The following is a 19,434-nucleotide window of genomic DNA, read 5'->3' on the forward strand; positions in this document are numbered from 1 at the left end:
CCGGAGAGGTTTTGTTGGCTGGAGTTCAACAATCTTTCTCGGGCCTATTTCCAGAAACATCACTGCTTGACTATGTTCTTAGCTTTTTGAGTAAGCGCACATAGGGATTCACAACAAGCCAAGCTAGCTCGGGCTCGACCCATTTAAACTCCTCTCAAACTCATGCAGAAAAATAAATGAGCCGAGCTTGAACAAGAGTTCAGGCTCAGTACACTTAAACTAGCCGAGCTTGAACAGGCAGTCCAGCTCGATTAAGCTGGGTAAGCCCCATTAATGGTACCCTCGGAGTTTTATGTTAGCATCAGTTATTAGAGGAAGTATGTCAAGGCCCCATCAATGGTGGTACTTCATGCCCACAACATTTTTGAGAAAGTTACTGATGCTAACAATCGATTGGTGCATTATCAGGAAAAAATAAATTGGTGTAATTATTAGTTACATAATAAAAATATTTGAACTATGTTTTGAATCATTAAACTTTTCTACATGAGCATTCTTTTTTATAGGCAAGCTAAAGGGCAAAGTGATAACCCCTTTGAGATCCAAACACAAGACCGCTTGGTTATGAAACCTCTATTGCATTTATGGAACTCGACGGGTCTTCAACCACTTCAATTTCATGCTTCAACTAGACCTCTGAAATGGTAAATGCTACAAATTCTTCAACGTTTCTCCAATGTAATCATGGAATGAAGGCTGCAAAAATTGCTGCACACGGCAGAAGAACAAAAGGATCCATACACTACATCACTTCTCTCAGTTGATGAATCACAGCTTGCGACATACTGTCATTCCGTCTCCAATAGAAACCTAAGTTTTGAAGTCAAGGTTTAAGGAATACGTAAGTCAGGAGATCAATGATTTTGATTCAAACAACAACAAAAAGTAGTACCCTTAATCTGCTTACCATACTAATGCTGACGCGTTTATCTTCATATACAAATTTATTGAAATTTCTAATAGCGATGGTAGTTTTATCGTTTACCTGAAAAAGCATCACGTTATAAGCAAATTCAATGTGTAAAGAAATTCCCAAAGCATGCATCTTGGCCTACCATAGGATCAGCAACTTTTCCATGCCAGAGGACATTATCAATTACAATCACACCGCCAGGCTTAACCTACAAAAGAAACGAGATATACAGTGAGCGCTTTGTCATATCTAAATCTAGTCATCATATCCAGCACCATGATGAAACTTTAATCAAAAAAATTGCAACCAGCTCTAGTGTGTTATCCCAACTGGCAAGATACATCCAAAAGCTCTCATGCAAGAAATTTCCCAAAAAATATTTTATCAAAGGCCAAATCAAACATAGCTACAGCACCACAAATAATCCTTAAAAAAACATACCAAAGTGTGATGTTCAATGCAGTCATATACCACAGTGCAATAACGACGCTGACAGACTGACAGTAGATGCATCAAATTGCAGAGAAAAATCACAATTAACAGAGAGGCAATGATTTGTGGTCTTCCGACTTTTTTATTAGACAGACCACATGGTTCCATCCTTAATTGATTGAACTAGTAGAAAACAGGTACGCACACGCATTATATTGAAAGGCAGATACAAAGGGTGGTTTCCATCCCCAACCCCGCTGAACAGGTGGCTTCCTCCATTCCAAAAAAAAAAAGATACAAAGAGAAAGGGAATAGAAAACTTCCTAAGGTTAGTCCCATTAGCCAAATATAGTGGAATAGAATAGCTTTTCCAAAGTAAAATGCAAATTGTAATATTGCATAAAATTGAAGGATAATCATTTCTTGCAAGAGCTTCTTCTAAAGACTGTAAGCTGAAGCATCCCCTATTGGTTCAACCATGAAGATTGCATACTAAGCATGCACACCATCAACATAGCATATGTGAAATTAGTAGAGTATTTATGTGCCATTGACCTCGCAGCTTATAAAAGCAATTGACAGATTTATCTCATTGAAAAACTACCCTGTACGTTTAAGGTGACAATTATTTGCTTGGTCAATTATCTCAGTGCAATTTTCCAGAAGAATCACAAAAGCAATTTATCCGTTTCACAAGGATAGAAAGTTACCAGTTTCAATAGCAACTCATAATACTCGTGGTACATTCTCTTTTCAGCATCAACAAAAGCAAAATCATAACTGCACTCAGAAAGAGAAAATATTCAGGCAAGTGAAAGAAATCCTTCCAACCATTGAATGCTCAGAACATTATCAACAAAATAGAAAATTAAGTGATGCTTGTAATGGAATTTTGAAATAAAAACAATTGAACCACTTGCGAGGTGTTTTGTCTTTGGAAAGAATAACTACCAAAAGAACAGAGCAATTATGGTTTGAATATAGACCAACATTAAACACAACAGAACACTTATGCACTACACCAACCATTTAAGAAATTTCATCTTAAAATGGAAAATGCAGTAGTACTGCTATGTTTTACAAATGCTTCAAAATGCAACCAACATATAGTAAAACCTCACTCAAAATCGCCCAAGCCATTTAGGCAGTCATTCAGAAGGGAAAAAGTCCATCTACTCTATCCATATTTAGAAACAACATGAAACCCACTTTGAAGGGGAAGATAGAATCAGATCAGCAACTATGAAAACAGTGATCATTGTCTACATGTAACAGCCATAATCTTCCCATTAAACGGTAATTTTTGCAAAAGACCGTTGATCATTGTCTACATGTAACAGCCATAATCTTCCCATTAAACGGTAATTTTTGCAAAAGACCGTTGATCATTGTCTACATGTAACAGCCATAATCTTCCCATTAAACGGTAATTTTTGCAAAAGACCGTTGATCATTGTCTACATGTAACAGCCATAATCTTCCCATTAAACAGTAATTTTTGCAAAAGACCGTTGATCCACAGATCACAAGTTGATTCATGCTCCTAACAAGATGGTAGTATGTCCATAAAACATGGTCAGACTGTTATTATAATTAATAGGTCTCCGTGGTGTCTGTTCCAAGTTTGGATGTAAAAGCAAAAACTACAACATACTTGAGGATGGACTAGGTTAAAACCCAACTTCAATAAGGTAACACTGAAAATGACAAAAATCTGGTTTTAACCAGATTTTCAATGTCATCCAAATGCACCCTTAGGAGTTGCATGCAAAAGCTTATATAGATTTACGCATGCATCACATATAAGAAAAAAACTGCAGTACACTAGAACAAGATGAAGCCAAAAATAAGTGCTAGCAGAAACCTGGAGCTAAAGACATTGATTTGACACCATGACATCAAGTATATAAGATATAAAAAAATTTGTCAAGAAAAAAATATATACAAGACACAACTGCACCCTAACAATAAAGGCACATATAGAATAACCAGTACACAACAAACTTAGCATATTTATGCATAACGTAAGATCTGATTTTCATATAGGATTGCCATTTTAAAGCTTTGTTAATACAAAATTTGAAAGTGATCTATCATACACAAAGGAAACAAATAATACCTTTTAAGTGATATACCTGCCAGCTTCACCTTCCTTTATCAGAGATTCTAAGGCATCTACAGCTAATGCCTGCTTGACATCCACCTAATTATGAAGCCAAATGTACAATTACAATAGCATTTAGCTAGCCAATATATTGCAACAAACCAACACCCGTAATAAAAGCTCCACGAACACAAAACGGAAAAAAAAAAATCCTCTAAAAGCTCATAGACGCCAAACAAGACATGTTTCCAGTTGATAAGTTTCACTTAGAAGGTAGGTAATTGTTAAATACTCTCTCTCTCTCTCTCTCTCTCTCTCTCTCTCTCTCTCTCTCTCTCTCTATATATATATATATATATATATATATATATATATATATATATGTATATATATATATATATAGAGAGAGAGAGAGAGACACACATTATCATGCATGTGTACGCATGTGTATATATATACTTTTGCATACATATAATTATATATTTTTTATTAAAGATGTATAGTTTTTTTTTTGTATTTTTATTTTTTTATCATCTTTTTGAACTAGCTGTTGAAACCTAGCCATTAGGCATGATTAACGGCTAGTATGGATGTCTCTCTTTCATCTCTATTGTATATAAATATGGGCATCTTGCCCATTGTAAGTGTGCTTGTTTCAAGAGCATTTTATTAATAAAATTAATATTTTTTAATTGTGTTCTCTTGTGATTGTGAAATTATGCCTTGGTGCATTTGAGTGTACCCTCGGTGGCTTGTGATATTGTCCTTTTGTGGCTTGTATTTGGCCTTAGTGCCCATTGTAAATTCTTGTATCTCTTGGAGGTCTCTTGATTACGGTAGTATCAGTTGCAGCTAGGTCCATCTGTATACTTCCTCCCTCCCTCTTTCCAAACATGCACAGTGCATGTATATTATATATCTATATGTCACGAAATGGCACGGAACCCAAGACATTCCAAATTATAATCCAAATACCAAATCGAAATACATTTGAATACTAACAATATACAAACTAATATAAGTTTTGTAAATAAAAGATTTCATTCATAATGAACAATAAAATACATAAAAACCTTACTACAAAATGCACTCAAGAACACTCAAAAATATCTAAAACTACCCATCACTATCTCAAAACTCACTCATGCACACACCCAATTATTTATAAAGAAGAAGGTAGAGAAGAGAGAAAAGGGGAATAACTTTTCTAGCTGTTGAAGAGGGTCCAACGGCTAGAAATCTAGCTGTTGGACCCTTTCCAACAGCTAGGAACAATCAACCTCAGTTGACTTAGTCAACCTAAGTTAACTATATATATATATATATATATACATACAAAAATACATTCATCTTAACACCCCCCTTAAACTTACAGTGACTCATTGTAAGTTTGAAATTACAAAAGAAGAAACTCATTAGACAAAATATCATCATAGACTTCATCAAGTTTTTTCATTTGGTGCCTCTTCAAGGCGTGCTCAATCATACGCTCCATTACATAAAAAGTCTTCAATATCATTAATTATTGATATTCTCAAAATGTTTTTAGAATCATCCATACTGTCAATATTTGGAGAACTTGTAAAGAGAGCAAAACAAGAGCAATCTATCAACAAATAACTATACATATTATGAAAAGTGGATAGTCAAGCACACAAACATAAAATATGTATAAAATATTTAATAAGTCAATTTAACATTTTCAAAATCATTTAAGTAAAAATTGATTTTGAACAGTCATTAACTCCAAACATGAGTCATTGACAAACTCGACCATAATAGAATAATATTAAGAGAGATGCAAACAATGATAAAGTTATTTTATGAAAATCATGCATATATATATATATATATATATATATATATATATATATATATATCACAAAAAGAACGTGATTATTAAAGAAAGAACTCACAAAAGAACTAAAATTGCAAGACAGTTTTATACAACAAAAGACATAGAAGACAAGAGTGTTAAAGCAACATTAATTTTTCAAAAGATAATACAAAGTGTCAAATATACACAATAGCTACTATGAGCATACACATAAGGGATTTCACTAATGAAATGCTTAGAAAAGCATGTAATAAAATATGTAGAATTACAAAAACAAAGTACAAAAGCACATACAAGTCCAAGCATGGACAACACAAATACACGAAAGCACAATACAAGCACAAAAGTGCATAAGCATAAGTCCACTATGGGACAATATAAAGAGCCAAACAAGGGTAACATGAGCAAAAAAGAATATATATCTGTTTATTGAATATATGCTTGAAAAAACATAGCCTTATGCACGACAATTAATCATGGAATAACTCATGCAACTAAAGCAACAACCTATTTTCATAAAAGAGCAAATGAATTTAGAAAAATTACGAAGAAATCTTAAAAATCTCATAATCATAATGAATAAATTTTGCAAATTAAAACACTAGTTTGACCCAGGGTTACCGGAAGCGCCTAGCTAAAAGGGGAAGCGCGCTTCCCCGAAGCGCGCTTCCCCGAAGCGCGGAACGTCGCGCTTCCGAAGCGTGGGGGGAAGCGTCCCCCTTTTTTGGGAAGCGTGCTTCCCTTTAATGGGGGACGTGTTTCCCTTTAATGGGGGACGCCCTTCCCTTTAATGGGAAGCGCGCTTCCCATCACGCTTCCCCCACGCTTCCCCTGTTTTTTCAAATTTTTTGTATTTTTTATTTTTTTCGCTTCCGAGACGCTTCCTAGGTCGCTTCCGAGACACTTCCCGAATCGCTCCTAAGTGGTCCCACGCTTTCCCGCTTCCTAAAATTTTGAAAGTGCCTCGCTTCCCGCTCCCGCTTCCCGTATCGCTTCCCGCTCCCGCTTCCTCAACTGGCAACCATGGTTTGACCATCACAAACAATCATCTCACTAGACCTCCAATCTTCAAAAATCAAGTGTATCAGGGACTACAACAAGAGCACAAACATAATGTCACTAAAGGGTCAAAAACACACACGAAGGCGTGTATAAACATCTCTTGTCTACATATAATGGCACTCAAAACAAGTGTATCCGCAACTAGAACAAGAGCATAATCACAAAAGCCAACGATGGGCTAATATCACACATGAAAATGTTAATAAACATCTTTTGTCTACATATAATGACACTCGAAAAGCAAGTGTATCAGCGACTAGATCAAAAGTATAATCTCAATGCCAACAATGGGCTAAAAACACACACAAAGGTGTGAACAAACATCTATTGTCTGCTAAAATGTAACTTCAAATTTCATTACATATATATTATAATACCCGAAAGGGTATTTCTGTAATTTTCCCTTTTACGCATATTCCCTTTGGAATTATGCTTGTAATTTTATTTTTAACTTTTTTTCTTTTATTATTTTTTATCTTTTATTTTTTGTTTTTTGAACCACATTGGGGGCCTCCCAATAGAGTCGTTGGGGGGCCCCAACAGTCACAAATGTGGCCGTTGGGGCCTCCCAACGACTCCTTTGGGAGCCCCCATGTTGGCTCCTCTTGTGTGGATGTGTATATATAGGGGTGCTCCCCTTTTGTAAAAATAAACTTGAGAGTCTCAAGCATTTCCTTTTTGATTAATGCATTCATCGCATGCCTTTGTGCATGTTTGATTGTTTTATGCTTGTATGTGTATTTGTTAAGTGTTGTTTGAGTGCATTTGAGCACATCTTTTATAAAGTATCAGTACTTGGACGTGGATTGTCTCTTCGTGAACATTTTTATATGGTATCAGAGCTTGGTTGAAGATAGAAGATTGTGGGATTCTTTGCTTTTTGAGTGCCTCAAAAAGTGTGACTTTGGTGTTTTGAAGATTGAAGTCGTGGATTCTCTTCCTCCAATATTTTAGAAGAGCTTTGCGACAAGTAAGATCTAAAAATCTTACTTTTGTGTGTATTTCTTCTTCCACCTCTCCTCTCTAATGGGTGATAAAGAGTCTCATTTTGCTCTCAGTTTTAAACTAAATGGCTCTGACTATCACGTTTGGGTCGGGAACATGGAGGCTCATATAAAAGGGAAGGGTCTTTGGGGTTATGTGCAAGGCACAGCCCCGGAACCGGAACTAAAAATAACCATGATAACGGAAGGTGAAATTAAGATCCTTGAAGGGGACGAAAGAACCAAAGCTCTTGAGGATTATTCTAAAAAGCACGATAAATGGGAAATGAAAAATTTTAAGATTCTTTCTTGGATTTTTTTCATCAGTTGAAACTAAGATGAATGCCAATATTATTAAGTTCAAGAAAGCTTCGGAAGCTTGGCATTATCTTGAAAAAATGTATACGTCAAGCGATTTATCCCATAAATACTACCTTCAAAAGAAGGCTCTTACTCTTCTCCAAGGTGACATGATCGTTAGAGAATAAGCAAGCAAGGGTCAAATGTGCTTGTGGTCCCCTCTAACTATGAAGACAATGATGGAGTCAATGCGGTGTCTAAGCCCGGAAATAATGTAAGAACCTATCGCCCTCCTCATTTTAAAACTCAAAATCAAAGAGGAAATAGTGGACAAGGAGGAAGGACTATAGCAAGATTATTTGTCATTTTTGTAAAGAACCGGGGCATATCAAACCCATATGCCCTAAGTGGAAGAAATTTCTAGCCATGACGACCACTGGTATACCGCAAAAGGAGGAGACGTCTTCAAATGAATCTCTTTGACTAAATTAAATAGTGGAAGCTCTTCAACCTCTCTTCAAGGGAGCCACCTCCGGTGCCGTCGTGTCTACCGTTTCCCCTCCAGGTAAAATTTCTTGGCTTTTGGATTCGGGTGCGTCTTTTCATATGTCCCCAAACATGTATTCTCTTTCCGATTATTCGAAAAATATTTTCCCATTTTTTATTTCTACTGCAGATGGGACCTCTCTTGAAATTAAAGGCATAGGTAATTTTGAAACTCAAGATTTTTGTATTGCAAAACTTAGATTTATACCTAAATTAAACTTGAACCTTCTCTCTGTTTCTCAACTCTCAAACCATGGATGCGATATTAAATTTTCTTCTGATAAATGTTTAATAGATGATCGCCGATCTGGGAAATTGATTGAGGAAGGCTCTAGGAAGGGAGACTTATACTATATGGACTCTCTTCAAGTTCCAAAAAATTCTTTTTGTAATGTTGTTGGACATAAAGATATAAATATTTGGCACAAAAGACTTGGTCATCCTAACATCACCAAGTTATCTTATTTATATTTTGGTAAAAATCTTTGTAAAAATACATTCTCTTGTAATGATTGTATTCTTGGAAAAATGAGAAGTATGTCTTTCGATCAAAGATCTATGTTTATTTCTAAATCTTTCGAAATCATTCATTTCGATGTTTGGGGACCGACACCAACTGTTTTGAAAGGAGGATTTTTCTACTATGTGATTTTTGTGGATGATTTTTCTAGGTATTCTTGGATTTATTTTATTAGACATAAGCATGAAGTTTTTTCATGTTTTAAATCATTTATGATTAAGAATCAATTTAACAGTAATCTTAAGATATTCAGAAGTGATTCTGGAGGAGAATATCTCTCCAATGAATTCAAGAAGTATCTTGAAGATAGTGGTATTGTTCACCAAAGGTCTTATCTTAAAACCCCTCAACAAAATGGGTTGGCCGAAAGAAAACATAGGCATATCATTTAAACCACTCGAACACTTCTTATATCCCAAAATATTCCTAAAAACTTTTGGGCCGAGGAGGCTCTTGCTTCTATGTATCTTATAAATCGTTTACCATTTAGGAATTTGGGTAAAATTTCTCCTTTTGAAGTTTTATATAAAATGAAACCTGATTATAACAGGTTACGAGTCTTTGGTTGCAAATGTTTTATTCTTACAGATAAGAATGATAAACTTTCTCCTAAGGCTATTCCCTGCGCCTTTCTTGGATATTCCGAAACTCAAAAAGGGTTTCGATGTTACGATCCTAGAAATGATAAGTTATACGTCTCAAGAAATGTGACATTCTTGGAAAATGAGAGTGGCTTTGAAAAAAATATTTCTCACCACGAAAATGTTGATTATTCTTTCTTATTTAACTTACTGTCTAGTAATGATGATATGTCTAGTGATGATGAAAATGAAGTAGATATTGAAAATTTTAACTCACCCAATATTCAAGGAGATAGAATCTCAAATGACCCAATAACCTATTCTTGCAGAAATCGAGATACTTTCAGAAGTGCTATTGAGCAATATGATGAGTCTATTCCTACTTATGATCACAGACGGTCTGAAAGAAATAGGAGACCTCCAACTCGATTTGTCTCTTTTGACTCTTTTTCACCCAGATATAGGGCTAGTCTTAGTGTCATTCATTCTTACTTTGAACTAAGAAACTTCGACGAAGCCAAAAAATGTGTAGAATGGCAAAAAGCTATGGAAAATGAACTCAAAGCTCTTAGAAAAGCTGAGACATGGGAATTCCAAGCTCTACCTGTTGGAAAGAAAACTATAGGTTGTCGTTGGGTATTTAAAGTTAAGACTAAAAGAGATAGATCTCTGGAGAGATATAAGGCTCGCTTAGTCACAAAAGGGTATGGCTAAGAATATGACATTGACTATGAAGAAACCTTTGCTCTCGTAGCCCGAATGGTTACAGTCAGATGTCTTATCACTATTGCGTCTATTAAAAAATAGAACATTTTTTAAATGGATGTAAAAAATGTCTTTTTAAATGGTGATCTTAATGAAGAAGTTTATATGGATGCCCCACCATGCATGAAAATTCCTAAAGATAAAGTTCTTCGCCTTCGGAAAGCCCTTTATGGTTTGAAACAGGCTTCGAAAATCTGGTACGACAGATTCAATAATGTAATGTTAGAAAATGGTTTTTCTTCTTGTTATACTGATACTGCATTATTCATTAGAAAATCTGATGCAGGGATTGTGATATCATTACTCTATGTTGACAATATGTTAATCACAGGTGATGATGTTTAAGGAGTCAAGGGTAATAAATCCGTCTTGACTTCGAAATTTGAAATGTCAGACTTAGGTTTTTTGACATATTTCCTTGGAATTGAGGTTGCTTACTCTCAACGTGGTTGTTTTCTATATCAATCTAAACTTGCTTGTGAGATTATTGACAGGTCAGGAGTTTCCGATGACAAAATTTGCGAAACTCCTGAAACAGTGGGCTCAAAAATGAAGGTTGATGACGGGATTCCTCTGACCGACCACAATCCTTACAGGCAACTGGTAGGCTCGATGATGTATCTTATCATCACTCGGCCTGATTTGTCACATGTGATCCACATTGTCAGTCAGTTCCAGCATGCTCCCACAACGGTTCACATGAGTGTTGTTCTTCGCATCATCAAATATCTTAAGGAAAATGTAAATAAGGGAGTATTTTTGTCTTCTTCTTCTAAATTAAAGTTAATTGTTTATACTGACTCAGATTAGGGAGGTGACCCTAATAATCGTCACTCCACCACTGGTTTCTGTGTTTTCTTAGAAGAATCATTGATTTCCTAGAGATGTAAAAAGCAACAGACGGTCTCTTTGTCCTCCACTGAAGCAAAATATAGAGCCATGGCGTCCACTACCCTGGAAATTGTATGGATTCGGCGTCTTCTAGAAGATATGGGAGTTCACATTGGAGAACCAACAAAATTATGCTGCGATAATAAAAGTGCAATTTATATTGCCAAGAATCACACTTTTCATGAGCGAACAAAGCATATAGAAATGGATTGTCACTATGTCCGAGAGGAATATTTGAAGAAGGTCATTGATCTCCCGTACATGACGTCTGAATATCAGTTGGCGGACTTCTTCACTAAGGCTCTTTGTTTGCCTAGGTTTCACTTCCTTCTTAGCAAACTTGCAGTTATCACACCGTAAGTTTGAGGGGGGTGTTAAAATGTAACTCCAAATTTCATTACATGTATATATATATATAGAGAGAGAGAGAGAGATACATATACATGTATACCATGTATGTATGTATATGTATCTCCACAACAACAACAACATACGCCTTCATCCCAAAACAATTGGAGTCGGCGATATGAACCAAAAAAGAACATCAGTCTGGGTCTTCCGCATGAATCCTTCTCCTCCAATCATTTTTATCCAATGCCATGTCCTCGGTGAGGTTAAAAGCATTCATATCCTTTCCTATCGTCTCCAACCAAGTCTTCTTAGGCCTACCCTGACCTCTTTTAACTAATATACAACAACAACTATGCCTTCATCCCAAAATAATTGGGGTCGACGATATGAACCAACAAAGAAAATCATTTTGGGTCTTCCACATGAATCCTTCTCCTCCATTCATATCTATCTAATGCCATGTCCTCGGTGAGGTTCAAAGCATTCATATCCTTTCCTATCACCTCCATCCATGACTTCCTAGGCCTACCCCGACCTCTTTTAACCAGAGTTACCGGAAGCGCCTAGGCAAAAGGGGAAGCGCGCTTCCCCGAAGCGCGCTTCGGAAGCGCGAAACGTCGCGCTTCCGAAGCGTGAGGGGAAGCGTCCCCCTTTTTTGGGAAGCGCGCTTCCCTTTTATGGGAAGCGCGTCCCCCTTTTATGGGAAACGCGCTTCCCATAAATGGGAAGCGCGCTTCCCCAACTCTTCCCCCACGTTTCCCCGACGCTTCCCCCTCGCTTCCCCCTCGCTTCCCCATTTTTTTCATTTTTTTCGCTTCCCCTCGCTTCCGGTTCGCTTCCTAGGTCGCTTCCGGTTCGCTTCCTAGGTCGTTTCCGAGACGGTTCGGAATTTTCTTCTAAGTGGTCCCACGCTTCCCCGCTTCCTAAATTTTTTAAAGTGCCTCGCTTCCCGCTCCCGCTTCCCGCTCCCGGTTCCTCGACTGGTAACTCTGCTTTTAACTAATATATTTTCCCATTTCTCCATCCTTCTAACTGGAACATCATTAGGCCTTCGTCGAATATGTCCAAACCACTGTAAACGATTCTCTCTCATCTTATTTTCAATGGGTGCAACGCCTACCTTCTTACGTATCTCCTCGTTCTGAATCTTATCTTTTATTGTATTTCCACACATCCATCTCAGCATACGCATCTTAGCTACACTCATATTTTGAATATGATGTCTCTTGGCAGCCCAACATTCCGTACTATATAGTAAAGCGGGCCTAATAGCCGTCCTATAAAACTTTCCCTTCAACCGCAATGGCATTCTACGATCGCACAACACTCCAGTTGCACTTTTCCATTTCATCCACCCAACCTTTATCCTATGATTTACATCTCCATCAATTTCTCCATACTTTTGAATGATAGATCCAAAATATTTGAAACAATCATCCACCGGTATTTCTTGCTCACCAAGCTTCACTACACTCCCATCACTACTTCGTTGCTTACTAAATCGACATTTCATGTATTCTGTCTTACTCTTACTCAACTTAAAACCTCTTATTTCCAATGTTTGTCTCCATAATTCTAACTTAGCATTAACCCCAGCTCTAGACTCATCAATCAAAACAATATCATCAACAAACAACATACACCATGACACATTTTCTTGAATTGGTCTCGTAAGCTCATCCATCACTATAGCAAATAGGAAAGGGCTTAAAGCAGATCCTTGATGTAACCCAACCGTTATAGGAAAATTGGCTGTCACCCCTCCACAAGTGTGGACATTGGTTACTACTCCTTCATACATATCTTTAATTATACTAATGTACTCGAGAGAAACACCTTTCTTCATCATTGTCCACCAGAGAACATCCCTAGGTACTCTATTGTAAGCCTTCTCCAAATCAATAAAAACCAAATGCAAATCTTTGTTCCTCTCTCTATTTCTCTCAATAAGTTGTCTAAGAAGATGTATAGCTTTCATAGTTGATCTTCCAGGCATAAAACCAAATTGATTCTCTGATATCATGACAACCTTCCTCAACCTAGACTCAATCACCCTCTCCCAAAGTTTCATAGTATGACTCATGAGTTTTATACCCCGATAGTTTGTGCAATCTTATATATCAATCTTATTCTTATATAGAGGCATCAAAGTACTCTTCCTCCACTCATTAGGCATCTTATTTGTTCGCAAAATCTTGTTAAAAAGATTTGTCAATCATTCTAAACATTTCTCTCCCAAGCATTTCCAAGCCTCGATGGCTATACCATCTGGGCCAACTACCCTTCTTGATTTCATTTTCTTCAAAGCCTCTGCAATTTCTTTCTTTTGAATCTTGCGCATGAAGTCACGATTCATCTCATGAAAAGGAATGGAAAAGTCTTCAAGATCCTGAGCATGACTTTCATTAAATAGCTTATCAAAATAATCTTTCCATCTCTCCTTAATTTCCTCATCTTTGACTAAAACCCTTTGTTTTTCATCTTTGATACATCTAACCATACCCAGATCTCTCGATTTCCTATCTCTCATCTTTGCAAGCCTATAAATATCCTTCTCGCCCTCTTTGGTATCCAACTTGTCATAAACCTCCTTATATACCTTATCTCTCGCGTTTCGAACTACTTTTTTAGCTTTCTTCTTTGCTATCATATACTTCTCCAAATTCTCATTATCACGACTTTTACTTAGATTTCTATAACACTCTCTTTTAACCTTAATAGCTAATTTGACATCCTCGTTCCACCACGATGTATCGTTACCTAGCGGTGCACCGCCTTTAGACTCACCCAATACCTCCTTAGCCACCTTTCTCATGCCACCCGCTATCTTATTCCACATAGATTCTGAATCCTCCTCGAGACACCAATCAACTTCCTTAACTACCCGCTCTACAAACATTCCTTGTTTAGCTCCTTTCAGTGCCCACCACTTAATTCTAGGATCTATCATATGTCTATCCCTTTTGCGGCATTGTCTAATTTTAAGATCTAAAATTAAGACTCAATGTTGTGTAGCAACACTTTCTCCCGGTATAACCTTACAATTGATGCAACAACTCCTATCTCTCTTTCTAAGTAGGAAAAAATCTATCTGACTCGTATTAACCTCACTTTTAAATGTTACTAGGTGAGACTCCATCTTCCTAAACCAAGTGTTTGCTAAGATCATATCATAGGACAAACCAAAATCTAAAATCATTTCTCCACTTTCGTTTCTTTCTCCTAAACCATAGCCCCCATGGATACTCTCAAATCCATCCCTACTAATGCCTACATGCCCATTAAGGTCACCGCCGATGAAAAGCCTTTCTCCATAAGATATTCCTTGTACTACTCCATCTAAATCTTCCCAAAATTGATGCTTAATGGAATCATCTAAACCTACTTGAGGTGCATAAACACTAATAATATTAATAATATATGTACTTAATACTAATTTAATAAGTAAAATCCTATCACCCTTCTTACGGACCTTAACTACATTATCTATAAACTCACGACTCATAACAATCCCTACTCCATTCCTATTCCTACTTATTCATGTATACCAAATCTTATATCCCCAAGGTTCTATCACTTTTGCTTTCTCACCTACCCATTTGGTCTCTTGTAAACATAAAATATCAATCTTTCCCCTACACATAACATCTACTAACTCTACCAACTTACCAGTTAAAGATCCTATGTTCCAAGTGGCTAACCTAATTTTATGGTCTTGGACTAACTTCTTTACCCCCACCCGTCCAACAAAGTGAGGGAACCCTTGCCTATTTGACACCACACCCGGGCGCCGGTGTGACGCGTCGCTTCTGGGCGACGACCTAGCAACCCTTGCCCATTTATCACTGCCTCCGGGCCTATAGAGTACAGCGCGTCACTTAGTAAGGAACGCCCCAACGAAATTCTCATATTGATTCATATTCATAGGGTATGACTAAGTTTTTATGTTGGTTGTCACAGGCTTACCGCAACCCTCCTCCTTTATCCGGGCTTGGGACTGGCAGTGTATAACTAAACAGTTATACACAGGCTGAGTTAATTAATATATTTTCTCATTTTTTCATCCTTCTAACTGAAGCATCATTAGGCCTTCGCCGAATATGTCCAAACCATCGTAAACGATTCTCTCTCATCTTATTTTCAATGGATGCAACGCCTACCTTCTTACGTATCTCCTCGTTTCGAATCTTATCTTTTATTGTATTTCCACACATCCATCTAAGCATATACATCTCAACTACACTCATTTTTTGAATATGATGTCTCTTGGCAGCCCAACATTCCGTACCATATAGTAAAGCGGGCCTAATAGTCATCCTATAAAACTTTTCCTTCAACCGCAATGGCATTCTACGATCGCACAACACTCCAGTTGCACTTTTTCATTTCATTCACCCAACCTTTATCCTATGATTTACATCTCCATCAATTTCTCCATACTTTTGAATGATAGATCCCAAATATTTGAAACAATCATCCACCGGTATTTCTTGCTCACCAAGCTTCACTACACTCCCATCACTACTTCGTTGCTTACTAAACCAGCATTCTATATATTCTGTCTTACTCTTACTCAACTTAAAATGTCTTGCTTCCAATGTCTGTCTCCATAATTCTAACTGAGCATTAACCCCAACTCTAGACTCATCAATCAAAACAATATCATCAGCAAACAACATACACCACGGCACATTTTCTTGAATTGATCTCGTAAGTTCATCCATCACTATAGCAAATAGGAAAGGGCTTAAAGCAGATCCTTGATGTAACTCAACCATTATAGGAAAATTGGTTGTCACCCCTCCACAAGTGCGGACATTGGTTACTACTCCTTCATACATATCTTTAATTATACTAATGTACTTGAGAGAAACACCCTTCTTCATCATTGTCCACCAAAGAATGTCCCTAGGTACGTATCTCTATATGTATAAATATATATATATATTTATTATTATTATAATACCCGAAGGGGTATTATTATTATAATACCCGGACATTGGTTTCTCTATATGTATGAAATCATGGAGTGTTGTTTGAGTGCATTTGAGCACATCTTTTATAAAGTATTAGTGCTTGGACGTGGATTGTCTCTTCGTGAACATTTTTACATTGTCTACATATAATGACACTTAGATAAGAGGTATAAAAGGAGAAATCATTCGAGGTATGAAAGCTTATAATGGAAAACAAACTAATGCTATCAATAAGAATAAAGATTTTGACAATCCTTCGACACTCCATGATTTCATAACTACCCTCACAAGATATCAAGCATCAAATGGCCATATAAGCAAAAGAATGTTAAAATACATTCATAGAAACCGAGGTCATTCACCTGTGAGTTAGACACATATCTATACTGACAAGATGACATGAGGTGTATATACAACTCACTCCAACGACTAACTCGGATTTTCAACAACAATTCATAGGTCAATCATCTATGATCAAGACTCAAGGCAAATGGCAACAAGTCACTCATAAACTTGAGTATCTAGATTGATAGGATGATATGAGGTGCACACATAATTCACCTCAACGGCTAACGCTGACCCAATAACAAGGCCAAAAACAAATGATGCATTATATAAAATTCAGTGATGGATAATCCAAATGCCATAAAAAGGCAATACATACGAAAATCAATTTTCAAATAGGTGGGTTTATAAAAGGAACCGATTTGAAAAGACAGTTCCAAATTAAAAATCCAATAAAGAAGATGAAATCTTAGAATGCATGTAGTGCAATCATATTCCCAACAACATGTCCCATGACAATTTTTATAATCTTTAATAAGCAAACAAGAATCATGCTTAATATAAGCAATTCTTCAAAAATGAATTCATAAATCCACCAATCAAGAAATAAGTTCACTAAGGAACATCATATACAAAGGATCCAAGAACTCTCAAAAGAGAAGACAAGAACAATATATATGATCTAAAAAAGAAGCCTTTTAGATTTAAATCATAAGTCTACTATGAGACAACAATGACATGTAATATTAAGGAAATGACACATATAGAGATTCTCGAGGAACTATTTATAAACCTAAAAGCATACATAATTATCATTAATCATGAATATTCAAAGCAATAAGATAATCTAATAATTTATAGCCACATAGGCTATACAAAAGCTATGAATTTTAATACTACATACTAAATATCAGTCACAATGCATCAAGTATAAACCTTCTAAGGGGCACAAGCACAAGAACCTACTAGGGGGCAAAATACAATCCATAAGGAGAAAATAAGTTAATATTATGACATACAAAATGCACTCAAGTATATGTGAACAAAGCATCCAATGCAAGAGTCATTTATAATATGAATGACAAAGAGAAATGAACACAAGTCATATATAAAAATATCCAAGATCATTCTCAAGCATAATCAATTGAGGATGTTTTTCAAAGAATTAATTTAGCACAATGAGAGCAATATCTTAAAGCCAATCATTGAAGCAACATAAAAATATGGAATATGAGCATGTAGATATGAGAGCATATAAAATATTCATGGTATTACCAAAGAATTAAAATTATGATGACTCAAGATATACATTATACATGAATCTAAATTTCTTAAGGAACACATTTTTAACATAAAATTCACATAATATACCTAATAATTATTCTTTGACACATGCTTAAGGGCACCAATGATCATTACGATAAAACAAAATACATACAACAAAAAATTAGTATTTTGAAAACAACATAAAAAACATATAAACATAATATTTAAGATTTTAAAGAAAACCACATACTCTTGTAAAATATAATTTTCATGACGACATTTTTCAAAAAATATACATACTCATAATCAAAACATATATTTCATATAAACATGCTCACACAAAAACATATATCAAAAGTCAATAATTTTTCACAAGTTCTAATTTTAATTAACTTGAAAACATATTCATATTTAACATATTAATAAATATCTACTATATTTCAAACACTTTTTTGTAATATATACCATAAATATTTAAAGTACAGAATCCAAAGAAAATACATACCAGAATACAAGAGTCACGAGTCCAAGCCATTAATCAATTCAAATTTTTCTTTCAAAGCACAAACACAAACAAGATACCAAGACCAAGATACCTTGCTTTGATACCATGTCACGAAATGGTGTGGAACCTAAGACATTCTAAATCGTAATCCAAATGTCAAATCGAAATACATTTGAATACTAAAAAGATACAAACTAATACAAGTTTTGTGAATAAATGATTTCATTTATAATGAACAATAAAATACATAAAAACCTCACTACAAAATGCACTCAAGAACACTCAAAAATATCTAAAACTACCTATCACTCTCTCAAAACTCACTCATACACACACCCACTTATTTATAGAAAAGAAGGTAGAGAAGAGAGAAAAGGGGAATACCTTTTCTAGCTTCTAGCTGTTGGACCCTTTCCAACAGCTAGAAACAGTCAACCTCAATTGACTTAGTCAACCTAAGTTGACTATAGTATATATATTATATATACAACTATATGTATATATTATATTATATATATGTATAATATATATATATATATATTATATTAAACAATATACACATACATATTTATATACACATATGTATATATATATGAAAATACATTCATCTTAACAATATACACATGCAATACCCTGATCAAAAAATTTCTCACTGCAATGAACATTTTGGGAACTGCAAAAATAAGCATCCACATGTTGGAGGAGTGTGGAGCCTAATATAAATCCCTAATTTTTGTGGATCCAATTTCGCTGTAAGTTGGCAGAGGGTCGCACCCCCCTGCCCGTAAGGTGGGGGTTCGGGAGCGTTAGCCCCATAGGCAAATTTTTTTTAGGGTAGTTTTGTAATTTTATCCAAGACTTCTTGTTATATTCAACAACACTAGTAGATACCTTGTAATACTCGTAGACTCCTACTTAAAGGAGGTAATCCGGATCTTGTATTGTATCTCAATCAATAAAGAAGAAGGCTCAGTGCAGTCGTGAACGTAGGCAATTCTTACCGAACCACGTAAAATCCTTATTTTCGTGTGTGGCTGTTTTTCTCCTTTTGTTTTTTCATGCTTGTTTCTTCGCAGTAGGTCGAAGCATCATTCCCTAACACCACACATAGGGACCC

General features: G+C 35.9%; 1 protein-coding gene across 1 annotated transcript in view; it reads right to left on the reverse strand.

Annotated features, from left to right (window-relative positions):
* Positions 1–420: 420 nt before the first annotated feature.
* The window catches only part of LOC149840065 (uncharacterized), a 101,977-nt gene continuing 82,963 nt past the window's right edge, over positions 421–19,434 (reverse strand). The window contains exons 5-9 of the mRNA XM_090003020.1: positions 3,481–3,548; positions 2,056–2,125; positions 1,056–1,121; positions 908–985; positions 421–810 (exon numbers count right to left, since the gene is read on the reverse strand). Coding sequence (XP_089859146.1) covers positions 769–810; positions 908–985; positions 1,056–1,121; positions 2,056–2,125; positions 3,481–3,548 — 324 coding nt within the window. The 3' untranslated portion in view covers positions 421–768. The remainder of the gene's footprint in view (positions 811–907; positions 986–1,055; positions 1,122–2,055; positions 2,126–3,480; positions 3,549–19,434) is intronic.

This window comes from Nuphar pumila, chromosome 4 (genome assembly GCF_984573655.1).
Source record: "Nuphar pumila chromosome 4, dmNupPumi1.hap1.1, whole genome shotgun sequence".
NCBI classification, from domain to species: domain Eukaryota; kingdom Viridiplantae; phylum Streptophyta; class Magnoliopsida; order Nymphaeales; family Nymphaeaceae; genus Nuphar; species Nuphar pumila.